The sequence below is a fragment of the Acanthaster planci genome, linkage group LG15 (assembly GCF_054643075.1).
Source record: "Acanthaster planci isolate LZ-2023a linkage group LG15, COTS_SCS, whole genome shotgun sequence".
Classification (NCBI taxonomy): Eukaryota; Metazoa; Echinodermata; class Asteroidea; order Valvatida; family Acanthasteridae; genus Acanthaster; species Acanthaster planci.
In genome coordinates, this window is record NC_141791.1 from 11,174,623 (window position 1) to 11,202,279 (window position 27,657).

The 27,657-nt window shown below is 40.3% G+C and overlaps 2 protein-coding genes across 5 annotated transcripts in view; one reads left to right on the forward strand and one right to left on the reverse strand.

Moving 5' to 3' along the window:
- Positions 1-562: 562 nt before the first annotated feature.
- Positions 563-27,657, reverse strand: part of LOC110990282 (uncharacterized) — a 93,492-nt gene continuing 66,397 nt past the window's right edge. Inside the window, exons 5-7 of one of the 2 annotated variants that reach the window (XR_015427869.1) lie at positions 24,222-24,334; positions 7,534-7,764; positions 563-707 (exon numbers count right to left, since the gene is read on the reverse strand). The gene's annotated coding sequence lies outside the window, so the exon portion shown is untranslated. The remainder of the gene's footprint in view (positions 708-7,533; positions 7,765-24,221; positions 24,335-27,657) is intronic. The other variant, XR_015427870.1, reaches the window with a different exon arrangement.
- LOC110990279 (MAM and LDL-receptor class A domain-containing protein 1-like) overlaps positions 4,755-27,657 on the forward strand; it is a 44,331-nt gene continuing 21,428 nt past the window's right edge. For 2 of the 3 annotated variants that reach the window (XM_087146817.1, XM_087146821.1), the window contains exon 1: positions 4,787-4,888. In XM_087146817.1, the coding sequence (XP_087002943.1) occupies positions 4,840-4,888 (49 nt within the window). In that variant the 5' untranslated portion in view covers positions 4,787-4,839. Of the gene's footprint in view, positions 4,889-5,109; positions 5,140-7,349; positions 7,509-9,198; positions 9,465-9,711; positions 9,794-12,147; positions 12,307-14,114; positions 14,381-14,625; positions 14,708-16,024; positions 16,184-16,523; positions 16,790-17,043; positions 17,126-17,405; positions 17,571-18,596; positions 18,866-20,423; positions 20,512-20,707; positions 21,732-27,657 lie in introns of those variants that run through there. The other variant, XM_087146820.1, reaches the window with a different exon arrangement.

A 27,657-nucleotide genomic window follows, 5' to 3' on the forward strand; every position in this document is an offset into this window, starting at 1 on the left:
TTCTGTGTGGCAAAACGGGGGGGGGGGCGCAAAACTACCTGGAGGGGGGCACATTTACCAGGTCAGGAGAGGGACATTTTTACCTAGGTAAATCTATTCCCCGAAAATTTTTACCAGGGGAAAGATTTACTGTCTACATCGGCACACCGCGTTTAGAGCTAAACGTTGTCGCTTTTCTAACGGTGTGCTTATAAAACCTCTGTTATTTCAAGCACCAGACTAAAGTGAAGGGATGTCTTTGGCTGGTCTTTAAAAAGCATGTTTAATTGCAAGCTAATAATGACCCAGACCGAAGTGAGGGTCATCGTCATTGACTTCAGTGGAATATTTTAGCTTCTTTGATTAAAATATATACATATTTTTGGGAATTGTAACGTCCTAGCAAAATAGAGATAGGGAAGCAGACGATATTTTACATCAAGTGTTTATGTTTGGGCAAGAAGTTTCCGTTTGTTTCTTCTATTTTAATGGTTTTTAAATTACAGTTCATTTATTTAAACCTAACTTACCCCAAATTACCAACCCCCAAATAAACCCACTGGGGGAGGGGGCAATGTAGTTTGATTAAAATAAATACATGTCGAAATTGTGACTTACCTAAAGTAGCGGAGGCATGGTAGCGCGGAAATACACAAAAGTATGTCACGTACTTTTGTTGCTGACTCGTGTTTCATCAACCATTTAAGACCAGCCACGTGATGGACATTCTACCAATGGGAACAGAGTATTAATGTCACATGACTTGTCTCTTGGTGACGTCATCATCACATAAGGTCAATATACCCTTAAAGCACTCCTATTTCAAGATATTAGCAAGATTTGAACCCGATCGGACATGTATTTCAGGAGATACAGGGCCTTCAAGAGCGCACCCTTGATGTCACGTGAGTTGTCTTCAGATGACGTCATCATCATATCAGGTCAAAATTCCTCTAAAGCACTCCCTTTTCAAGATATCTGCAAGATTTGAACCCAATTAAATTTACACTTCAGGAGATATAGTACTTTAAATGAGGCACAATTTAATGTAACGTGACTCGTCTGCTGATGGTATTGTCATCACGTGAGGTCAATTTTCGTTTGTAAACCTTCCCTTCATAACTACCTGCAAGGTTTCAATCCAATAAGACATGTACAATACAATATACAATACAAAACATTATAGTTATTGCAGAAAAGGCACAGATTAGACATTTTAAACACTGTCCCTTTTGGCGTTCTATACAATGCGATCCGCTCTTCCCACCACGTGGTCGGCAATTTTGCCAAGTCCCGAGAATATGCCCTACTCACTGTGCGCTGTCTATGTTACAGGCAGATATTAGGCGTCCACGCACGCAGTAGCCAATGCACAGTATGCGAATGGGATTTTCGAATTAGCAATTTATATTGTAAGGGTTTTGTCGACGGCGTTTCAGGTGTGTGAAAAAGTATAGTATATCGATTATGAACTTCATGCAGCTGACTCCAAAGTATTAGCTGTCATCTCATGTAAAATTCACGCTTTTATCTCTTACGGTTGATTTTTTTACCGAATTATGAATAACAAAAGAAGTTTGTATTGTAACTTTTCCAAACTTCACACACGTCTTGACTGGGTAAAGATGGTCATCCACATAAATTTTCAGGCAATTTGGACAAACTTTGCCACAGACATCTATTCAAAATTCATTTTTTGGTATTTTTAACCTGTCGCTAGAGGGCGCTCGATAATTTGTTAACCTTCCCTTCCTAACTACCTGCAAGGTTTCAACCCAATAAGACATGTACAATACAATATGCAACACAAAACATTATACTTATCGCGGAAAAGACACAGATATATCTTAAACATTTGTCCCTTTTGGCGTTCCCTACAATGCAATCTGCTCTCGGCAGCACGTGGTCGGCATTTTGCCAAGTTCCGAGTACAATGACCTACGTACTGCACGCCGTCTATGTTACAGGCAGATATAGAGGGATCCCAATACGACGCTTTTAGCGTCGATCTGCGCACTTCCGCGTTTGAAAACGAGGCTGTATGTGTCAGCTTAAATTCTAAATACAATAAGATGATTGAAAGTAAGGAGTCAAGAAACAAAATACAAAAATTATGTTAAATTCAGATTTTTCAGGCTGCACATTTCTGTGGAAGAGTCTTTCAGGATGACCCCACACGTCAAATCAAACAAAAATATAACGGCGATTTACCGCGAACTAACGTACCTGGGATGGTCGTATATCTGCATGTGCAGTAGGCGTGGTTCAAACTGAAGTGGCATAACACTTAAGAACCGAATACTGCATATACTATGTCGACTCCGTGGGCGTGCGCGACGGAGTTCAACACAGAGAGCCTCGGTTTCGATGCTGATATGCGCAGACAGCGCTAATGTGAAATCCCTCTATTGGGCGTCCTGGTAGCACAATGCACCTTGATGCAGTGCTAGAGTCCACAGAAAATTTTGTTACATGCACAATCGGCCTTGTATAGAAAGACTGATATTGCCAATCCAAACAAGATATATTCTCAACAATCAAGGCGTATCCTTGATATCTCCAAGTACATGTCCCATTGGATAGAAATTTTGCAGATAACTGCAAAGGGAGGTATTATACACGAAGATGGACCTCGTGTATTGATATCGTCATCACCTTGTCGTTACGTGACATTCAAGGTGCACTTCTTAATTAAAGCTCAATATCCTTTGAACTACCAGTAAAGTGATGATATAAACAAAATTACCAGTATACAGCTCTTATCACATTATCACAGCTGTGTTCGTCCAGAGGACAAACATACCTCTGGTTTCACTTTGAGTTTTTATCACGTGTCCCTGTAAAAAAATCTACTGGGGTGCCGTGCGTCAGAGACATTCTAGACTAGCACAATTATAATATTATTTCTTTTGTTTCATGCGGGTTGACGATTATAATATTATATTTGGGTTTCATGCAGGTTGGTGAATTAACTGCACCGACGCGTAGTGCGGATGCACCTTTAAGACGTTCCGACGTTTCTCTTCGCCATCTCCCTTCTGGTGATGTAGTGGAGATCCACGTCCGTTGTTCTAAGACCGATCAATGTGGCAATGGTTGTGTAATTTGTATTCCCAGTATTTCAGGAGGTGATATTTCAATGTGCCCTGTTAATGCCGCCACACAATATTTGCGTGACAGCTCCCAGCACCCCACCCGGTGTTCTAACACATTTTGATAGTACGCTAATGACTTGCTCTCAATTTACAACGGTTTTGAGGCGGTCTCTTACATTTGTTGGCATACTCGATTCCCGTTTCACGTCCCATTCTTTTTGCATTGGTGCAGCCACATCAGCGGCGATGGATGACATTCCCGAGCAGGAGATCCAGAGGATGGATCGTTAGCATTCGGGTGCGCATTGGCGTTACATTCGCTAATAACCCCAGCCCTTGCTCAGTAAGGTCACAAACAATTAAAGAGCAACTCAAAAGAAAACACGTTTTCTCTGATTTTATCTGTTCAAATAAACGTGGAAGCATCCAAATTGAATGCAGTATCGTTTGTCTTCAGAGCTCAACTATAACAAGTTTAAAAGGTTTTCTCTGTTCATCCCAAGATGCAAATTCTGAATGCAGATTACGTCATTCTGAGAAAACAGAGAAAACGAGTGGAACCCTCGCCCTGTGTTCGTAGTGGATAAACCCTTGTGCATGTCAAACAGTGCATGCAGACATTCTTTGTAGCCATTGTTTGGTCAACTGCCAACCGCCCAAACAAGGTTGACCAAGCCAGGCGGGCCATCAATCGTTGGACCGGCGCTTTATTGAGGTTTGCGGCCGGTGGTGTTATTCCCCATCCCCAAATCGTTTGGGAAAATTCCAATCTGTTTCGGCACGATGGAGTACATCTGTCCTTCGAAGGTTCCCGTAGTTTACTTCAGGACTTCTAACAGGCTTTGATGGCGGCTTTTAACAGCCCATTTCTTATCTTACTTCGTCGAAACGCCAATGCCTTGAGAATCCCACTGCAAAAGTTTTGGTTGCTTCTTATTCCTTAATTTTCGCAGTTACTTGCCTTAAGGCTATTTTGGCTGCGGTCATTCTGCCGTTTGGCGGAATTTCATTCAGAACGCCGTCATATGACTTAGGCCTATCATTGCAGTATGCTAAAATTCCTGATTTTGTAGACACTACTGAAAATAAACTAACTTCTGGGTGCACAATATCTGAATGGTGGAAATATAATTATTAGATGATTCACGCCTCCAGTTATGCCGGGACTCTTGCTTAACTTGTCGTGGTGTTGCTATCGTAACCACCGGATCGGAGGCGAAGTTATTGTTGACGATGGCTTCGGGTTTCGCAGATCGCGTACGGCTGAAATATTTTGTAGTTATGAGTTAGATGTTGTTAGCTATTGATAGTTATCGATCTGCTCTGACCATACGTAAACAAAATTAAGCTATCTTGCCGATGCCTAATTACTTTACCAGCTGTCTTGTCGCATGGGGAAATAAACAATAATTAATACAGCTTGTCTTATTTGCCGCGTTAATGTTTTACATAATTTTGAATTCGATTTAAACATCTAGAGCACTCGTGAATACCCGGTTCCTGACTTCGTAATACGCACACGCATGCCCCGCTGATTGCAAACTTCATTATATGAGCACTCGAGCCGCGCCTTACCTTCCGCTTCCGTGGTTCCATGCGCAGTGGGCGTGGTTTGAATTGAAGTGAAGTCAGACCGTACCAATCGGATTGGAACATTTGGCTAACTTCAAGAACGCCGTCTGGTGACAATTAATAAGAGTTCTATATAAGAGGAGAGCTCGAACTGCTTCGGAATCGTCACGGCATCTTGCACAGAGAAGCCATCATGAATAGAACTGGCATCGTAGCACTTGCTATCACCATCCTACTACTTGGTAAATTCATCGTGTCAATAGCTGGACGTTTGTCTGACAGTTTGAGGCTTTTTTCAAACACTCCTACTCAAACGGTTTATATTTTGATTATTTTACTTCAAGGGTTAATTGAAGTGACAATGCACCTCAATTCGTTAGTGCACGATTAGATAGTTTGTTGAAAATATACACATGCCGATTTTGACTGATCGTGGTTTTCTGCATTTTTCTGCTTCTAACAGTGGGGTGTAGCGCAAGAGGCGTCGTTAAAGGTAAGCAATCATGAAGCAGGTTTACATTAGGAATTTTTGTCTTATTTATGACGACTTGATGACTGCTTTGCCATGACATGGTCCATTTGGCCGTTTCAAAACCAAAAAAGAGATTTTAATTACTGTAATCTGTCATTAAGACCAAGTTAAGAAAGTAGTCTCCACTCCCCGCTGGCTTCCCTCCCCCGAATTATTTGTTGTCGACTGGCAACGAGCCTCCTTTGTTTGATAATTGTTTCTAATGAAATATGTAGCTGTTTATCCGCTCAAAACAGGAATTAAAGATGACGTGTTTTGAAATGCAATTGACGGTCCTTTGTTATTCAAAGAACATGTGCGCAAGTTTATGCGCGCTGGACTCGGAGCACGCCGAGTATGCGCAACGATTTTAGTCTAAAATGTGTGGTCCTTACGTGCACACTGACAGCGCGCTAGAACCCGGTTTGAAAACCCAGTACCATCTGTCTTTCTGTCGCCGGTGAGGTTGTACTCCAGCTCAGGGCTGATACGTTCTATCGAAAGTCATTAAATATGGCAATTACCTCTTGAGACAGAATGGTATAATCAAGAGACGTTTTCTTAGAAAAATCTGCCATGCATCTTAGGGAATGAGTGCCTGATCTCCAAAAGCTCGGACGAGAAAGTAATTTACATTTGGTCAAATCAGAGATGTATAACAAGTCCCTAACATTTGAGACTCGAGTCGAGTCGAATAATTCAGCAAAAAAACCTGTAGTCAAATATTTTGCTTGAGTCGATTCGAATCACTGATATTTGAAAACAATGCCATAAATAGAAACTAGAGTCCCTTTTCGGCAAATTTTAAATTACCTCCAAAGTGGATACGCCACATCCTACTCTTGATGATAACACATGACATGAACATTATAAACCAGTAAGGTTAGTCGTAGACATTCTTTTCGCATAGAGGTTTGCTTTTATGAGGGACTAGGGTAACGTCGAGTCATTTAATCGTAGTGACTCGAGTCGAGTAGTTTACCCAGCAGGACTCAAGTTGAGTCGAGTTTCCAAAAAGAAATTGCGAGTCATTGCAACTCCGAGTCTAATCTGTCACGATTTATATCAGCCGGTAACTCAGTTGACAGTAATATAAAATTGACCATAGCAAAGGATTGACAAGAATGTTTGTTGTGGTCAACTGAATGACTTGATTTCGTTCACATACAGAAAGTAATGTACTCTTTTAAAGAGCAAACTGTCAGAAAAAGCGTTTTAAAATTAGCAGGATGTCCCAGCTTTAACATGAGGCAGACTATGTATTATTAACTCGGCTTAGTGGCCATTCAAAATGTTCGGGTTTTTCGAAATAGTGAGTGGGTGGCTCAAAGTAACTTTTGTAAATCAAAATGCACTTTTCATTAAAAAAAGGGAATAATACGTGAGAACTTCGCGTGTCGCACCAGTATTCTGCTCTGCATATGCATTCTTTTCCAACTTCGTCCTCAGGTACAGATAGAAAACGCTAACGTACAGCAAGTGACGGCATATCACGCAAGTTGTGTAGTGGAAGCACACGTACAAAACACGAGAAGAAGCGTGCACGATTAACTGGTTCCTACCCAAGTAAACATGCACAGTAGGCCTACGGGGACGACGGAGAGCCCACAAAACGTCGTACCTTCCTCAATGTTCCCCACTGCTTTTGGATTATCGTTCCCTATTGCTTCTCTGTATTTGGGAACCACGGTCCCAGACGATAGCCTTGTTTTATACCAGGCAAGATATGGGACGGTGGGGTACCCCCCTTACCTGTCCAATCCCTATACACACTCTAGACTATTGTTACCTCACACATCCCCCCTAGAAGTCTGTAAAGAATTCCTGAGATTCCAATCAAACAATGACCAACACCAAGGGGGGCGGGTTCTCTCCGTCCTATATCTTGATTCAAATGCCTTGTTTTCAGTTCAGATGCATATAATTTGCATAAAGATGAGGAAATGCCTATTATATGCCATCGATTGTATCAAAGAGGCCGCTTTGATTTTTCAACATCAATGATGAACTCACAGTTTTTCATCTGTAATCTAATACCATTTGGATTATTTTTGAGAACCAATATCAAATGGTCTTGCAGTTTAAAACTGAAGTCAAACTCAGGGGTATGTAAAAACACCTGAACCGTTTCTAAGCTAGGTTTAGCCTTTGAAATCAGCCCTAAGAAAGCTTTGCTATTCATTTGCCCTCAGACTCGGGTATCAAGTTCTCAGATCTGAGCTGTGACTTTGATTCCAACACCTTTTGTTGGTACAAAAACAACCCCAACGATGACTTTGACTGGCTCCTAAACAGCGGCCCAACCTACAGCGGCGGCACTGGACCCAATGCAGACCATACCACAGGAAATTGTAAGTAAAAGAAGTGTACACTTACGGAGATGGGGAGGGTCATGAGTCATCTTTCTTCATTTAATACTCTTATTTGTTACTTCAAGTAGTAGAAATTGCCAAAATAGCATCCTTAATGCTGTTGGGCCGTCTGCCTCCCGACCTTAATCTTGACTTTAAAACTGGCGATTTTTCTCATTGTCAGCCTCAAAAACGTCATCTACTCGTCTTTCTCTCTGCCCGTTTCCCCGATCCTCTCGTCGTCTGGTCTCACGGTCTGAAATCCAAAATCGTTATCGAGTTTCACTATCATCACCTTAATTTAAGAATAAATTGTGATGATGACGTTATTGCGCGATTCATTGTTGAATACTGAATATTTAATTTTTTGCCTTAGGGTTTGTACACTTTTTACTACACGCTATTAATTTCGACCGAGAATTATTACCAGAACGAAAGAAAAATCATACTAAACTTTCCCTTTCATTCGATTAAAAATATCCCCAAGAGTTAAAATATAAAATAATATTAAATAATATGAAAATCTTTCAGTTTAAACGCAAATAACGTTACATCAACTTGAAGGAGCAGCTTTTCTGCATGTGTTTTTAGGCCATGGGCTTTGTACGGTTTTGAAGCCACTAGTATGGTAACTTCGCCATGTTTGATCGACAGCAAAGATCTTGATACAATAATTATTTCAAAGGGATGACGTCATGATGACGTCGTCATCTGATTTGTTATTGATTTTTAAAAAATTATTTCATCCCATTGATTTTGTACACATTTTCAAGTCACCGCTTTGGTAAATTCCCGATGTTTGATCGTCATTTAAACTACAGCCAACTAAGACCTCGATGAAAGAATTCTGTTTAATTTATGACTTTATGATGACGTGATCAGCTATTTATTAAATTGGTTTTTGAATATTTAGTCCCCCCATAGTTTTGGTACACGTTTGTCAACAGCAAATCGTTGGGACTCTGGTTAATCTTACTGACTCCATATAAGTAGTCCACAATGGATAGAGGGTCGCAGGAAAGAATCGTCAAATAAGATCATCGGGGGTCACGTAAAATGAGGCTAAAGCTGCAGTTTTTCTCCATATTAGGTTTTGTACATGTTTCCTACTAAACACTAATGAGTGAGTAGTCCTTAACTTCGGTTCAAAATGAACGAAGGAAGGTTTCAAAATGAAATGAGAAGGAAAGAGAAATTAATTCTGCCTTTTGTTCGATTAAAAATATACCCAATAGTTAAAATATCAACTAATATTTCATATTTGTTTTTCAGTTTGACAGCAAATCACGCGACATGCACTAAAAGGAGCAATTTATTTGCATGTGTTTTAACCCATTGACTTTGTACATGTTTTTAAACCACCATAAAGGTACCTTTGACATCTCTGATCGTTGTCAAAGTTAAAGCCAACAAGGGCCCTGATGCCAGGATCATTTAAAATTGACGACGTCATGATGACATCATCATCTTGTGATTTTTCTAAATTAACTTCTTTATATTTTATTTTTCCCATTAAACAACTTCAAGTCCAAAAAACAGCTCTGGTTGTTGCTGTAACAACTACTACCTCTAGTTTTTATTATTTCAGAAATTAGGAAAACAGACGTTCTTTGATTGACAAACTATCTTGATAAGATCATCTGTGCCTCATGACGATTTTTTGTTATCCTTTTCTTGGTTTGATTAATAGCGAACGGTTTTTACATATACACCAAGGCAGCGGCACAAGATTCAGGTGATCAAGCTCGACTAGATTCCGTCAAGGCAACTGCACCTCCTACTGGCGCCTGTGTTAGATTTTGGTATCACATGCACGGGACACACATGGGGACATTGACAGTGTACACAGGTGACGACAAAGGGGGTCTTGGCCCTTCTCGTTGGTCCAAGAAAGGTGATTCTGGTGACTACTGGCAGGAAGCATCGATTAATATCTACCCAGGAAGTGAATTTCAGGCAAGGAATGGTGCAGCAGATGAGTAGATTTCTGCTTTAAAACTCATTTAGTATATTGAATTCGGGGTCATCTAAAAATTTTTTTGTGCTATATGGTGATAATTCATAAGTTTGTATCTCGAGGCTCAGTGATAAACTGTGACGATGAATTAAATTTAGAAAAAAATGTAAGACACATTTTCCCCTTTATCTTCAGACAGATATTAAGTCTTTCTTTGAAGAATCTTTGTTTGTGTTATTTCCATAGATTACTTTCATTGGAGAATGTAGAGCGAGCTATGGAAATGATATTGCTATTGACGACATCGTCGTTTTGGAAAGGCAATGCAGTACGTATGGTTTGCCGTTAGGTTAAGATATATTTCTCGCGGTGAAAAGAAGGTGCACCTACTATAATAAACATTTCAAATCTTGCAAACTTGATACAGCCTCAAAAACTACCAACAATTATGAACAGTGTGGGAGGTCTGGAGGCAAGCGCTTAGCTTGTATGTCGATTGTTGAAAGCCTCGGCCTCACTCTGTACTGACTTGGTCTTGGCCTGGGTCTCGGCACCTTCTAGACTCAATAAGTCAAGGTTGGTTCTAGGCCTACCGTTTTGACTAGGTTTTCAGAGCTATTACTTTTCTTTAAAAAAATTATCTTGATAATGTACACAATACTTATGACGCACACTTTGCATATAGCGTTGACATGGATATTTTTCGTGCACAAAATCTCGGTATGGTACCTTGACTCTTTAGTGACAGTATTCAGTTAAATGAATTTTTGTCCCCAGAGACCATATTTATTCTTGTTGCTCGAAAAGCAAAGCATTTGAGTTGCGTTTGATGCATGCAGTCATAAGTTCTGCCAAAAAACGTGAAGTCTTCGATGGGGGACATTTTTTAAATGGCATTTTAAAAGGCTTTCCATCATGTTTACAAGTGGGTATCATTTCTGGAAAATTTAAAGCAGAAGCACCTACCCAGATAGTGTTAAATCGTCAGAGTTGGTACATTTGGCTGCTAAGCCACCCCAATTTTTCGAATGGCCGGCACTGATAAGGCGTGTGCGCCGAGTGGCAGCTCACGATGTCCGTCTGCAGGCGAAAGCTTCGCCTGTGTCACCGTGCATGGAACAGGATGGACACGGATTGCCTTTTGTGATTGTCATCCACATGTCATAAATTTATAGTTAGCATGAAGCGCTCTTTGTGCCTTTCGAGAGAAATGACATGTATTATCAATATGTAGAACCACTTCCGAATTTTTTTCTTTTACTTCGAGGGGGGGCAACTGCATGTGCAACTATTTCTTAATTATCGACTTTCTGACTTATTTTTTGTTAGGGATTAATTGACTGCAGCTATTGGGATCTTATGCTTGTAATTCAAAAGTTTAAAAATGATTTTTTGGGGGAACTGTTTGTACGTAGGCCTATTGACAGCAATTAAAGCAATTTTATTTTTTCTCACCTTACGGTGGCAGTTTTGTGGGGTGGGGACTCATTCTCTTACCGTTCATTGTTTCATGAAAGAAAAATGAGTTTTTTAACACCTGCCAAACAGGAGATAATCATGTCCAGTCGACTTTGTTTTTATCAGGTTACAATGTAGCACTCCAAGCAATTATTTAGTAAAACATACAGTTGGTTACTTTTTCAAGCGTAATACATAGGTATATTTCCTTGTCATTCAAGACAGATGTTTTGTGAATCTAGATGAATTATGTGTGCAGAAAACAGTGTATTTTACATAAAATCACGCGCTATTATGTAGGGCTATGTAAAATATGTATGTGTGTAATAACTGGCCTTGGCCTAGGACGGTGTGGCCTCACTTGGCAGTGACTAGTTCTGGGCTTTTGCTTGGGAGAGCCAGGATTCAAATTTGGCCTCTGCCTCTACTCCAAATCGAATTATGAAGAATTTAAGATGAATCCAGGGAAACCCACATGTTGTGCACCTTTGTCATTGCAAACGGCTGTAATTTTTGACACTAGAAATCCTGTAATTTACATTTTTTTTATTATATCCCGTTTCAACAGACTTTACCCTTAAATGACGTATAGGTAAAAAGGAGTCAATTTCAAAATAAGCTTTGGCCTGTAGACTACAGGGTTCATGCGATGAACTTTTTTTGAATTTTTTTTGAATTACGTTTTGTGTTGTCGTCCCATCTTTAACGTATGAAGACTGTCTGACACCCTCTTTGAGTTACATGATCTGAAAAGTGAATTTTCTTCACAATGAAAATATTAACCAGGCATTTCTGGACAAGAGGGGGGGGGGTTTGCGTTGATGTTAGAAAAAGGAAGGGCACTGTTTGCATGTTATCATTGTGAACTCCAAATGTGCTTATAGAAAAAAAATATTCACGAAAGGTTGCTGTCTGACTTGTTGCCAAAGGAAATGACATCTACGACAGTGTTTGTTTACAAACATCTAGCATTCTTTTGCGCATATATCAATGCAATATTTAAAGGTTTTTGTGCTTTGGATACCATAATGTTACTGAGAAATACAAAATGTGCATTAGAATAAAAACCAAAAAGCTCCCCAAATGGGTTAATATTGCAAAATTAACATTTAAAATCAGGTCAATTGAAACACAAAGGTACGGCTTCGAGGGTTTCAATAAACGTTACAGAAATATTTTCCTTTTCATGGTCCTTTTATTATCAAAATCTTTGTTTGTCCTCAGGCTCGCACGCCACCTTCTCAGATCTGAAGTGTGATTTTGATTCCGACTCCTTTTGTGCGTACCACAACAGCCAAAACGATGACTTTGACTGGCTACTCAATAGAGGTTCAACGTTCACTGGAGTCACAGGGCCCGATGTAGACCATACCAAAGGAGATTGTAAGTAAAAGAAGATGGAGGTAGGGAGGGTGAAGAGTCATCAGCTGCTTCGATGTACTGCCGGGCTGAAGCAGCTACACTATTGTATTTAGGAAAAAGTCTCTTTTGTTATTTTTTCTTATTTGGCTTTTAGCAATTTTGTGAAAAAGGCGTTATAGGCCCCCTTATCTGTCCTTTTTGGCATTTTCGCAATTTTTCGAAAGAGTAATTACTTCTGCACTTTTTTTTTTAGATTTGGAACTTTGGTAATCAGAGTTTTTGTCCCTTTTTCCTTGCAAGTTCGTAATTTTGCGAAAAAGCATTACTTAAGTTCAGTTTTTTTCTGGCGGAAACAGCTTTTGTTTTTCTTAAGATTTCTTGACTTTTCCGCAGGTCGCGGAAAAGGTATTCTTTTCGTCAAAATTTTTTTGGCTTTTAAAGAAATTGCAGAAAAGGCATTCTTTTTGTTAAGTGTTTTTGGGCTCTTTCGCTGCTTTTCGTCAAAGACATTATTTTTATCCTGTTTTTTACTTTTAGCATTTTTGCGAAAAGGTTTTACCTGTTTTTTGCCCATTGACTCCGTGCACGTTTTCAAGATAATACTAGGTCAATTACGTCATGTTGATGCCAACAAGTAATTGATTATCATATTAATGTTAATTTTTACAAATCCGTATAAAGCCATTCGTGGTTTCCCACAACATTCCGTTTGCGGTAAGTGCCAGAGAAAAATCGGGTCAAATCACGTGACCCTTTCCTCCGATCAAAACCGGAAGTGGGCTTATTGTTTAAAAGTGGTAATAGATATCAACTTGCTTTCAACGGTGTTAGTTGGTGGGGGTATTGTGTTCTTCAAAACAGCTACTGATGTCATGTAATTATCGATTGTACACTTGGTACACGTTTTCAAGCCACCATTTTATGGTAGTTTTGAGGTCTTTCATCGTCCTCAAAGTTACAGCCGACAAAGACCCTGGTAAAATGAATTTTCCTAATTTATGACATCATGATGACGTGAACACTGAGTTTGTAAAATTTATTTTTGCATATTTAATTTTCCCCACAGGTTTTGTACACTTTTTGAACAGTCAGTCTTTGGCACTCTAGTCAATCTGAGTTACTGTATTCCATTTATGTACACTCGACATCCACTATGGAGAAATGGTCCAGGAAAAAATTATTAAAATGACATCATCACGGGTCACTTGACATGAGATTAAAGCTGCAGTTTTTCTCCGTAGCTTTTGTACACCTTTTTTTCTACAGACACTAATGAGTGAGTAGTACTTAACTTCGGCACAAAGTTACGATGAAGACAAAAGAAAAATCGTATGGTTTACGCTCTGTTATTCGATTTACACCATACCCAAAAGTATAAATATCAAGTAATATTCTAATTTAAGCGTGAACTCGAAGGAGCAGTTTTTCTGCATTTGTTTTTAGTCCGTTTTGGTATCTGTGCTTGATCGTTTATCGAAGTGATAGCCAACAAAGACCTGATACACAAAATTTTCCAAATGGATGACGTCATCATCTGATTTATAATTGATTTTTGGATACTGGTTTCAGCCTATTGAATTTGTACGTTTCCAAACCACTATTTTGGTAACTGCGATCTTTGATTGTTGTCAATGATATATCCAACAAAGACAAAAAAGCAAAAATTATTCAGATCAATAACATTTGTATTATTTCAGAAATTACAGGTCGCAAAACAGACGTTTGCTCTTTGAGCGACAGAAATATCTCGATAAAGATGATATGTACCTTGTGATGATTTTCACTTGTAATGCTATTTTTCGTTATCATTTTCTTGGTTTTATTGACAGCGACCGGGTTTTACATATACATCAAGGCAATGTTACAAAATCCAGGAGATCAAGCTCGACTGGATGGCATCAAGGCAACTGCACCTGCTACTGGCGCCTGTGTTAAATTTTGGTATCACATGCACGGGACAGGCATGGGGACATTAATGGTGTACACAGGTGACGGCAAAGGGGGTCTTGGCCCTTCTCGTTGGTTAAAGAGCGGTGATTCTGGTAACGTCTGGCACGAGGCATCCGTTAATATCGGTTATGGACTCGATTTTCAGGCAAGAAGTAGTGCAGCATATGAGTAGATTTCTGCTTGAAAATTATTTTTATTCAGGGTCATATAAAATGGTTGTGTGTTATAAGGTCATCATTTTTCACATTCATAAGTTTGTATCTTGAGGTTCAGTGATAAACTGTCACGAATTAAATTTAGGAAAATAATAGGCGTGTTTTCCTCTTACTTTTTCTTTAGAGAAATATTTAGTCCTTCCTAGATATATCCGTGTTCATATTCTCTCCACAGATTTCTTTTGTAGGAGAATGTGGAAGAAACGCGGGAAGTGAAATTGCTGTTGATGGCATCATCGTTTTGGAAGGGCAATGCGGTGTGTATCGTTTGCTGTTTGGTTAAGATACATTTTTCGCGTTAAAAAGAAGCCGTCACTAATAATAACATTTCAAACCTTAGCTTTAATATTTTTTCTCATTTTGCGGTGGTAGTTATGTGGGCTAGGGACTCATCCTCTTACCTGTACCTTGTTTCTATTAAAATTGAACTTTTGAACACCTGCCAAACAAAAGATAGTCATGTCGACTCGAATTGGGTATCAGGTTGTAAAAATGTTGCAAATTAAAAGCAATTAATTAGTGAAACATACAATTGGTTATTTTTCTCACGGATAATACGTAGGGTTATGTTGTTACGGCAGATACTTTGTGAATCTAGATGAATTCTGTGAGCAGCCAACGTTGCCAAATCACTTGCTATCATGTAAAGTTATGTAAAATATGTATAGGCCTCGGACACTGTGGCCTTTGCCTTTATTGGTAGTGACGAGACCTGGACTAGGCCGGGAGAACTAGGACTCAAACTCGGCCTTGTCCTCTACTCTAAAATAGGTTATGAAGAATTTAAGATGAACCGCGCGCAACCCATATGCTGTGCAACTTTGTTCTTACCAAGACTATCATTTTCGATACTAGAAATACTGTAAATTACAGTTTTTCTATTAACATACGTGAACCATTCTCACAGACTTTACAAAAAAGTTTTAAATGATATCTAGGTATAAAACAAAGGTTAAAGTTATAAGTAAACTCTTAAAGCTCAATAAGCTTTTGCCTGTAGATTATAGGACTCATGCAATGAACTTTTCTTAGAATTACTTTTTGTGCATGTCTGTACCCTTCTCCATTGCATGAAGACTGTATGACATCCTTTTAGAGTTCCATGAACTAAAAAGTGAATTTTCTACATATTAAAAATTGACCAAGCATTTTTGGACAAGGCGCGCGTCTGCACTGATGTAAAACCAGAACGGCGCTGTTCAATTTGCATATGGTCATTGTGAACTGCAAATGTGCGTTTTGAAAACGTTACTGACGAAAGGCTGATCTCCGACTTATTGCTAAGGGAAATAACATCTGCGACAGAGTGCGTTTACAAAAATCTAGCATTTGTTGCGCACATACTAATGCAATGCAATGTGCCGTGGATGATATAATTTTGCTAAGAAATAAGGAAATATGGAAACAAAAACGCTCCCCAAACGGGTTGAAATAGTAAAACAAACATATACATGTTACAAAAAAATCAGGTCAACTGAAACCCAAAGGTAGAACTTGAAGGGTTTAAATTGAGAAAATGTACTGAAACTGCATTTCATGGTCCCTTTATTATTGAAATCTTTGTTTGTCCTCAGGCTCGTATGCCACCTTCTCAGATCTGGAGTGTGATTTTGATTTCAACGGTTTCTGTACGTACAAAAACAACCCAAACAATGACTTTGACTGGCATCTCCATAGCGGTCCAATATCAGGCCCTGACAATGGGCCCCAAGCAGACCGTACCACAGGAGATCGTAAGTAAAAGAAGATTACACTTATGGAGGTCGGGAGGGTCAACAGTCATCTTTCTACATTACTCTGATTTGGTGCTTGAGTAGTAGAAACTGAGAAGATAGTTCCCCTCATGCTCTAATTTTTGTCTTAAAGTAGCAGATATTAAAAATGAGAAAATTTTTATCAAACGTCAACTGTATTAGAATTGGCATTCTGTTTATTATTTCAGAAATTAGGGATTGCAAAACAGACGTTCGCTGTTTGAGTGACAGAAATATCTTGATAAAAATGATCTGTACCTAATGATGATTTTCACTTGAAATGCTATTTGTCTTCATCATTTCTTGGTTTCATTGACAGCAAGCGGATTTTATATATACAGCGAGCCATTGGGACACATTCCAGGTAAACAAGCTCGATTAGATGGCGTCAAGGCAACGGCACCTGCTACTGGCGCCTGTGTTAGATTTTGGTATTACATGTACTGGGGAGACGAGGGGACATTGACGGTGTACACAGGGGACGGCAAAGGGGGTCTTGGCCCTTCTCGTTGGTCCAGGAAAGATTATCCAGGTGACTACTGGCAGGAGGCATGGATTAATATTTACCCAGGAAGTGAATTTCAGGCAAGGACATACTCAGGAATTACTCCTATGATTAGATATTTCCTTCAGATGTGATCATTAAATCTACTTCTCATTTAAATTAGAAACGTAAATTTAGTTCGTTTGAATAACATCTATTTCAGTGAATAGGTTCAGTGACAAACGACGTTGGCAAAAAATAAAAGGAAGAAGTGATCAATAAACCTATTTCCGATACTGATCAAAACAAAAACTTAATTTTCTTATCTCCGTCTGGATTTCCATCTTTTCTATAGATTACTTTTGTTGGAGAAACTGCACATGGTTACAGTTGTGACTTGGCGATAGATGACATCGTCGTTCTGGAACGGCAGTGTGGTAGGTACAAGTCTTTGTTTTGGTTCATCGTGATCAAAACATTTATGGAAGAAACACATTTCTGAAAAATGACAATTATGAAGAATTTGAAATAACCATTGGAAACCCGTGTGTTCTTGATCCATCATCAAGACAGGCAACTTTTACAATTTTCGACGCTAGAAAAACTGTAAATTACAGAGGATTTCTACATGAGTAGGATTAAGCACGTTTAGCTGCTTTGTTTTTTTATCTCAGAATTAGCATTTTGGATTGATGAAAACGTAAATTCTGTCCATAGACTCAACGGTCTCGCTCTCAGATCTCAACTGTAACTTCGATCCGGGAACGTTTTGTGGGTACAAAAACAGCCAAAACGACGACTTTGACTGGATACTCAACAGCGGTGTCACCCCGAGCTACATGAAGGGAACTGGGCCCACGGCAGATCATACAACAGGATATTGTAAGTCCAAAAAAGGAGTGAGAATACGGAGAAAAGTGCCATATGAAATGATAGAATAAATGAATTTGATGACTACTTTGTAATTCTCTCACACTGCCTATTTTACCCGTGAGCAGCCGAAGTCTGTGGAAGTATCACCCTTGGTTGAAAAAGTATCACGCTTGGTAAAACATTTCCCTCAAAATGGACATTGGCCTCAGTACTTACGAGGTAGAATTGTGCATTCAATATTTGATAATGGTTTTTAATATTCAGTCTATTGTTTGTAAGTGCCTGAGATTTTTGCACTTACTGAATTATTCTTTTGCTTTTCATTGACGGCTAGCTATAGCTTAATAAGCCACTAAAGTCCCTGACACCCAAAGAGCAAATCTTAAACAGGTGGGAACGGTTAATAATTTAGTTCGTCTAAAACTAATTCCGGATTCTGTCCCCTAAGACCTCAGGTCTACCACGCTTTTTAAAAAAAAATCAAAGGAGTGGATTTGTTGTTACGGTCATTTGAAGTTCAAGGCTACACGCGTGCCAGCCTACATGCATCGAGCAGCACTGGGGAAAAGTATACATTTTTGGCTGACCTGTCTCGGTGCAATTGGCGCTGCGTAAGAACGGTAGGTTACGTTTTCACGAAAGTGGTGTCAAATGACTGCAAGAGTTACTCTTATGACCCTTAAGGCTCAGCTCCTGAAAATATGCATGCAGAGATATCGGGGGGAAAAGTCCACAGGAGGAGGGTCGTATTCCGCTCCTGGATATTTTAGGGTTAAGCAACAAGTCTCACCTTTAGCAGCTTTGACCTGATGAGGGTATGTGTCACACAAGTGAAAAGGTATATCATCGCCTTAGTGGCAACATGGTGGCAACATGTATTTAAATAATGAGCCCGGAAGGAAATCATGGGTCAAATATCGCATGTAAGAAAGTCCTGAAAAATCCCCGATTTTTTATTACATTTTATAACATTAAATGTTATTATAAAAGTGACTAGAGATATGAACTGTGATTGTTTTTGTCATTCTGTGACAGCAAGAGGGTTCTATATGTACATCGAGGCATCGCATCCAAATTATTCAGGCAAAAAAGCTCGAATAGACAGTGCCAAAGCAATTGCACCTGCCACTGGTGCCTGCGTCAAATTTTGGTATCACATGTATGGGGCAAGCATGGGAACCTTGAGGGTGTACACAGGTGACGACACGGGGGGTCTTGGCGCCTTACGCTGGTCAAAGAAGGGTAACTCTGGTTTCATGTGGCGTGAAACATCGATTGACATCGACCCTAATAAGGAATTTTTGGTAAGGAACTTGGCAACTTTTGATAATTATACATCATTCCTAGTGTAAAAATGATTATTGATAAATATGTCATTTTCCCTATTCAACAACTCCTAATGTCACCGTGAATTAACATGCGATAATGCTTAAATCACGCGCTGGCATCTAGATGCGAAACAGTTTAATCGATCCCGGTTGGTCAAGAGTCTGCACGCACGCAGTTTTTCACGCGCGGACACGCCAAATCCATATATTGAAATTCTTCTGGACTACTTGCACAAGGAATATACCATTAAGTGGACGGGGGTAATAGGGGAAATGACAGTAAAATTATAATACAAGATCCTTGGAAATTTATCATATATTGATTTCCTTTGAACTCTGAAAAAAAATACATCTTGATAACTTTGAACTCTGACTAAAATGGTATTTATGAATAGCAATAAATGTATGGTTGAATTAAGACCGCACTATGGGACCCAGATTCCAGGTCAGTCTGACCCAGGTGTTTTAGAGCGTGGCTCAGAAGAATGAACGCTAATAATAGAGGGATTTGGCATGAGCGCTGCGGGTGCAAAATCAAGGATCTTGTGCTGAACTTCGTCGAGCGCTCGTGGACTCGACACAGTGCAAGCAGTATAAATGCAGACACGGGCGCATCACAGGTACGTCAGTTCGAGATAAATCGCCGTTATTATTATTTTTTTTTGATGTTACGAATCTTATGTTCTGGATGGATGCACATAGCTGAAAACTGATGCAGCCAGAATCGGACAGAATTTCATGACTCAGTCGTACGTATCATGAAAGAATCATGCCTTATGAATTCTAGGTTATTCAGCAAAACGATTGGCGACTAGTATTAGGAAAGTCAAAGTGGAGGTTTTCTACGTTTCCTCAAACCAGAAAGTAACTTTATCTATATAAGCGACAATGGGCCTAGGATCGAGTCATCAGTGTTGTAATCGAGCCCATCACAAGACATAAGACCGGATACAAGACCAGACACAAGACCATGCACAAGACCAGTCACAAGTAACAGGGTGAACAATGACAAAGGAATGCTTTTGTTGCAGTTCATTTAATAGTTTGTGACTTGAATATAGACTACGGGTATGTGTTGGTCTTGTGTTGGTCTCGACTACAACACTGCGAGTCATCCTGAAAGACTCTTCCACCAAAACTTGCAGCCTGAAGTCTGAAATTAACATGTATTTTTGTGTCTTGACTTTTTACTTTCAATCGTCTGATCTTAACACATTATGGCAGACAGTGCATACGTATCGTATAAGTCTCGCCGCACTGTTGTTGACGTACATGTGTACCTGACACTAACAGCCTCGTTTTCAAACGCGGAGGTGCGCAGCTCGATTCTAAACGCGTCGTAGTGGGATCTTTCTATGCCTTCGCCTGCTGCGGCGCGGGCATTAGTCGCGTCCATTCTCCTGAGCCGGTCATCGGTGAAGCACGTATATATTCCCTTATCAAATAACTTTTCGTGAGCGTTATCACCTCATCATTGTTCACAAATCAGTTTGACCTAACGACATATTGACATGCATTTGGATTCTATATACAGATTACTTTCGTAGCTGAACGCGGCGTCGGTTTCCTGAGCGACATAGCTATCGATGACATAAGCGTACAGGAAGGGCCATGTGATACATGTACGAACTTCCTTTGCTTGGTTCAGATGTAGGCCTTTGCGTACATCAGACTAGTTTCAACTGATTTTTAAGACCCTTACAATGCGTCAGGTGTATTTCCCGTAATAATGTTTTGTAATGTTTGGAGAATACATCCTTGTATGATGGACCTCAGTATGGACGAGATTAAAACGTGTGTCTTTCTTTCCTTATGCAGCTTGATTTCTCCTGAATGTGGCGCACCTGAATGACAAAAGAATCATGAAATAGTCTTTTCGTTGAGCTACTAGTCGACAGCATTCGCAAAACTGTGGTGGTAGCGATTCAACACGGTGTTGCTATTGCTTTGCCAACATGTTTTGATGCTAAACATAAGATTCCAATTCCTATACCTCACTGTTCACTGGCTAAACATCCATCAAAACTTCAATAATATTCTGCATATATGTTTACAAACTGATTTAGAGAAAGCGCGTTGAAAAGTGCTTAACAACTATACACAGTTTCTGCAATTAGACTGGCTTTCAATTGATCATTTAGTTTTCAATATCATCCAAATAGGCAAGTATAGGTTTCTTTTCCTTCGCTTATGTCGTAGTTCATTCAGAAAGTATTTCAAGTTATGAATTATTTTATTTAATAAGGGCTTTTTGAAGTTCAGGGCATTATTAAAGTAGCCGTATCTACTAAATTGTGATGTCGAATCAAATTTCAAGTTTGCATCAAAAATAATTCTGAGTGGCAGTTTAACATTTAAGCATGCCAACCTGGACTCCCGATATTTTTTTATTTTTAAGGTATATGACAGTTATCGGAACAGATTTCAATATTTGATAATGAACTTATGAACTAATGAAGTTAATTCAGTTCATTTTTGAAATTTTTAAAAGCGGTATCCCCAGATATTGTAGCCTTTATTAAAATTCCCTTCAAAACACGGTTTTCAAAGTGTGCAAGTCAGCATGAGAATGGTACTTTTAAATATAATTTTACGAACGCATCGCAAATCGAATTATGCCTTCCCGTCTCACAAATAACAATTAAGTGAATTGAGTGATGCAGAATGCACAAAGGCAATCAGTTCACGTGGAGTATTCCTTATAAATTTCTCAAACATTTCGGAAATTTAGTCTTTTGTCTTTTGAGGTAAAGGGTTTTTGTTTGTGTTTCACTCTTTTGACCTGCCTCTGTGTTAATTTCTAAGGTGGGTGTCATTAAAGAATTACTCAAGCTACTATTTATTTGCCCGGTGTTCTTCCAGTCTTTCCATTTCGAATTCTGCCACATTTACGTGTACTTTGCCATCCACATTTCGAGAAATTCAATATGAATGATTGAGTTTGTCATTGCTAACCCCGTCACGACTGGTCTTGAGAACGGACTTAGGCCTACGACAGGACTTGTGAAGGGACTTGTAATGGACTCGTCTGCACCGCCAACACAAGTGTTGAATAAAACACAGTCGTGTGTTGCCTTTCGTCCCGTAAGGCAACACACGACTAGCCGCATTGGTGACAAGTAGTCGAGTGACTTAGCCATGCTTTCTTACTTTCCAAGAAATAAGGCTGTACATTTCAGAAATGCGTTTCAAATTACCCCTGGTGCATTGTGCAGCTGCAAGGAACGACAAAGCGCTTCGAATTGCATGCCAGTGGTATATTGTGCAGAGGGTCAAAATATGGGGCAGGTTCGAGCGATGGCCATATTTGGCCATTGTCATGCGAACGATGGATGGGTAGACTATCGTTTCCATCATTTCAAACAGGGGAAGGGGCACGGTCGCATCCCTGGTATCCAGTAGAATTTTCATAGCTTCAGAGGAAACTATTGCACCATGCAGATGTGATTGGCCCTGAGCGCAACAAAAGATGCAAGCAACGACACAATGTTAGTGGTCATCGGTTTCACGAAACAGTTCCGACTAGGATACTTATAAATCACCGTTGAAACACAAAACACGATTGATGTATCTGCTTCTGAACTAATTTTGAGACTCATTTTCATCAAAACCAAATAGTTTTAGGGTTCTCAAAAGAAACAAGATGACAATGGGAAGTGTACAGAAAGTCAGCAGTTTGGTTAATAATAAACGAAAGAGTTGATAAGGGTCTGAATGGCAGCATGGATAGACCTACGCAAATCTCCCCAAAACCACACAAATAGGATCGACACGTACATACCATTGTAACGCTAGTCCACCCTTGGCCAGGCAGGGTTGTATAGGTTACCCTTCTTGATAACAGTGCCTTTGCTAAGAGAAGCTGTATGAACTCAGCATCTCCGTCGTTATCGCTAAATCAATCAAAATCAAGCTGGGCGCTGCCATCTTTAAATCCCCTTTTACGCCCGCCCTCTAGAGCCCATCCTAAAGGTAACCGCATTACATCAACGAAACACCAGCCGGTGTAAACGGTTAGACTGTCCCCTGGTAATGTGTCCCCCGAACATTGTTGCTGGATCTCGCACTAATAAAAGTGTCTGGGGGACAGATTTATCTGGGTAAATCTGTCCCCCTCCAGGTAATTTTGCCCCCAAGGATAAATTTGTCCCCCCCCCAAGAAATGTGTCCCCATGCAACGTCACAAAGTCTATCACCCAGACCCAGATTCCACTGTTTTTGCGCAACGTATAGAAAGACACTGTGCTTTTTCTGGAATGCTCGCTACGTTAAAGCACGGCTATTGGATGAGGAAGGCTATCCTGAAAGCAGCATCCATGGTGACCGAGTCGCACGCACAGAAATTGTATTTGTCTGAATTTATTGTGCTTGAGGGCTAGCGGCAGTGGCTTGAAGCGAACGTGGACGCTATCACTGTAACTTGAAATACTTTCAACATTGTTGGCAAGCTGCCGCGCGCCGAGGTGGCATGATGCCACTGTTGAGATTCGCCCGGTCGTTTTCCTTCCTCTACAAGTCAGAGCTACACCATGCCGCACCTCGAGACTGAGAATTACTACGCGTGCGATAAGTCTGCAGAATACGGACTGCTCCCTTATCCGATTTTTTGCAGAAATACAGCTCAATTGATTTTAAGTCTCATACCCGCCCTTTTACAATTTGATGAAGGGCTAAAAAACCTAATAGTACTTCATGTGGACTAAATTCATCAACCTAACACAAAAATAACTTCTGTGTGGCAAAACGGGGGGACGGGGGCAAAACTACCTGGAGGGGACAGGATAACCTGGAGGGGGGCACATTTACCAGGTCGGGGAGGGGACACTTTTACCTAGGTAAATCTAACCCCCGGACACTTTAACCAGGGGAAAGATTTACTGTCTACATCGGCACACCGCGTTTAGAGCTAAACGTTATCGCTTTTCTAACGGTGTGCTTGTAAAACCTCTGTTATTTCAAGCACCAGACTAAAGTTAACTTCTTTGGCTGGTCTTTAAAAAGTGTGTTTGATTGCAAGCTAATAATGACCAAGACCGAAGTGAGGGTAATCGTCACTGACTTCAGTGGAATATTTTAGCTTCTTTGATTAAAATATATACATATGTTCGGGAATTGTAACGTCCAAGCAAAATGGAAATGGGGAAGCAGACGATATTTTACATCAAGTTTTTATGTTTGGGCAAGGAGTTTCCGTTTGTTTCTTGTTTTTTAAGTTACAGTTCATTTATTTAAACTTAACTTACCCCCAAATTACCAACCCCCAAATAAACCCTCTCGGGGAGGGGGCAATGTAGTTTTATTAAAATAAATACGTTTCGAAATTGTGACTTACCCTAAGTAGCGAAGGCATGGTGGTGCGGACTTAGAAATACACAGTATGTCACGTACTTTTGTTGCTGTCTCGTGTTTCATCAACCATTTAAGACCAGCCACGTGATGGACTTTCTACAGATGGGAACAGAGTATTAATGTACGTCTTACAAAGAGCCAGGGCAGAATCTGCTGAATTGTACAGTAAATTGACATTTACTTCACTTTCCTGTCCTTTGTGTGTGTGTGTTACAAGTTTGTGGCACCATAATTATGTCTGTGCCTGAATTGACGTACTAATCTTGTACACTATCATATCTAGGCCACCCCTGGTGGTGGGGTGGTAGGTCAGTCCTCCAGTATTGGATGATGAGGCACCAAGAACATTCCCCCTAGGATGGGTTGGACACCGGATATGCTATCAAGCATTAACTCCAATTGATTCATCGGTATCATTTCAGCACTTGAGTTTGCACCTCAAAAGCAAACCCTGTATGTAAAAGGATATTACATAACTATTGAAACTAAAGAAATGTTGCATACAAAGTACAATATAGTCACACAATAGTTCATTATTTTCAGCCCCAAAGTCTCGAGCTGCTGTCAAAACACAGTACAGTACATCCAAGTACATATATAAAAACGACGTAACAAACAAATTTCCATCAGCATGTGTAGTTGCATGGGAATGTACACTGTGTCAATTCTAGAAAGAAGACTACTCTTATCATATAGACCTTTGACCTACATGACTAAAAGTAAACAACACGACCGCATGTGGACTGCCTTGGCCACGGAGATCGCATAATTATATTCCTAAGGGCAGCTTCAACCACGACCAAGCGCACGTGCGAACGCTGCATGTTTGACCAGTTTATCTGGAATAGGTAGATTACCATCACAACACTATGCAGCATTACCATCACAACACATCAACGGTCCAGCATGATCGTAACATCACTGGAAAAAGGTCTATTAGAGAAATGGGTTTGCGGGTAAACCATGGAGTCAATCTCTTTTGGACGAGGTGTGGTTCTTAAGTGTCCACACTAGCTAGAGATCATGAATAGGTAGGAAAAATCTTGGAAGATTCATTTCATATTGTAGCTTGAATAGATGTTTGGTTTTTATTGAGGATTATTTCCTCACCAACTGGACAGGTTCCTTCTTGAATATGCAGTACTCGTCGGGATCCCATTCCGTCATGTCGTCCTCAGACAGTACAGCGTCGGTCTTACTACAAAAGTTCTGTTGAACGTTGTTTCTCGCGTAAGGGCCAAGGAGATGGCAGGGGTCTGACCAGTCGTTGCTGGCAAATAGATCTTGGGTGTCCTGAATCTTTCGGCCGGTCTTCCAGAAGAAAGCCGAGTTGTGGCAGCCATACAAGCTGTTGGTCATGGGCAAGCAGTAAGTACCAGCTGGCCAGGTGATGGCACTTTGGACAACTGAGAGGCTACCATGACAAAAATCAGCATCTCAATACTTACTGAACGATTTTCATGCATTGTGCCAGTAGGGGCAAGCTTTCAAAGCTGGAACCTGATTTGGTTTTTTAGCTGAAAAAATCCACGTCTTCATCCGCCGAGCGAAGACGCCCCAAAACATATTGTTCCAACAGTTGCCAGTGTTCGACACTGATGACTTCCTCTATACCGATCATGTCAAATGAAACAGGCACAGGCGATGCAGGACCACCGAGCGTCAAGGTTTCTACGCCGAGGTGGGCTGGCTCTGTGAGCACGTGCGCTCGGAAATTAGCCACATCAAGCAAGATGGATTTGCCATTTGCCACACATTTTGGGCTCTTGTATATTCTTTTATAACGGTTTGCTGCTTTAACGTGCTGCAAAAGGCGTCTGGAGGAGGCAGTTTTATTTCTTCAAATCGATCGAAAGAGTCTATATATTCGTAAGGGTAAATTCCCTTTTCTAAAAGCAGGTGCTTGTTGTCTGGGAACCTTTCGCGGAGCAGGTTAAAATCTTCGGAAGAGCAATTTGGTCAATCGATCTAACGACGCAGCCACGAAATGATTGAAATGCATTGACTTTAATTTTACTACCGTCGAATGCTCTGGTTCCCCGCATAATTAGATGCGCGTCGTATTTCTCCAAGTTTTGTAAAATCACGGAAACACGCGTTTGATTGGGCACGACTCTTAACTTGAGATTGCAATGGGCGTGTGCAGGACCTCTATATTTGCCCATTACGTGACAGTGATTTCTGACTTTGCGAAACTTGTTGATGGGCTTTCGCAAGTCATACAAATGTAGTCTCTGAAACCACGACCGTTTAGGGGACTAAAGCCGCTTTCTGGCCTTTAGTGTTTGGTTTTGTTGGGATTGAGCATCGGCATTGGGATTCTTTGGTCGGATAGATGGGCTTTTTGCAAATCCAGCACACGTTGCATTCGTCGTTGAATTTTTGTGACTCGTGCAAACAAACGTGAAGTTTCGGAACAGCAAATGTTTTATTGATCGTGCCAACTCCTGTAGTCAAAGATTGTACAATTTTAACGGCTGCATCTTGGCCTCTATAAGTTTTGCGACTCGTGCACGTTCCGTCGCATCTAACTACCGCGTATGAATTGCCGCTAATGCTTTGTCTTGGATATACTTTTTTTCAAAATCATAAAAAGTGAATCAAGTCGTCGGCAAAGAAAGTAGGCGTCAATTCCCAATTTCTGCAGTTACCTTGAGAGCGCCTGATTCTTCGGATGTTTACCTCTTCAATCACTTCCGGTTTAAGGTGTGATTTTATTGCAGTGATCAGATCTTGCTACGTCATTGTCTTTTGCTATTTTTAAAAGCTGATTATACGACTGTCCGTGAGATTTTTAAATTGCTGTTGCCTCGCTTGAATCGCTCGTACGAGCTCGGGCTTGGAGTAATTTTTTTTAGTGGGTGGCAGTAATGGAATGTTATCTTGTTTGACAAAGTTGGATAAAATTGTTGGTTTTTTTTTCAATCACCCAAAGTCTGATAATATAGGACGACGTTGTGGTTTAGTTTCTCTATTTATGTCTCTATTTATATATCTAGGTTTTTATAAATTATTTCATTGTTTCTCAAAGCTTCGGGGGAGAGTAAATTTTTCCGTTTCGTATTCATGTCTCTGTTTTATATTGGGGTCTTCGAAATTTATCTCATTTTTTTTCCTCAAAGCTTAGGGGAGAGCGGGGTTTTCCGGGAAGTAGGGAAGTCCCTTTTTTGTCTGGGAGTCACGAGTTCTGGTTCGGGAAGTCAAGAGTTTTGGGGGAAGTCCCGGGGGTTGGAGGAAGTCCCTCCTAGACCAAGGGGCTGGGTCAGAATCCACCGTTCCCTGTTACTCTTGCCGGTAATATCTTGTTTACGCACATGCTCATTGTTGTGTCAGTCGACCGGGTCACCAAATCAATTACCGATCGGTGGTATATCTCCGCCAAAACGACCCCTAACCCCTGGACCTTAGACTGCTCGTCA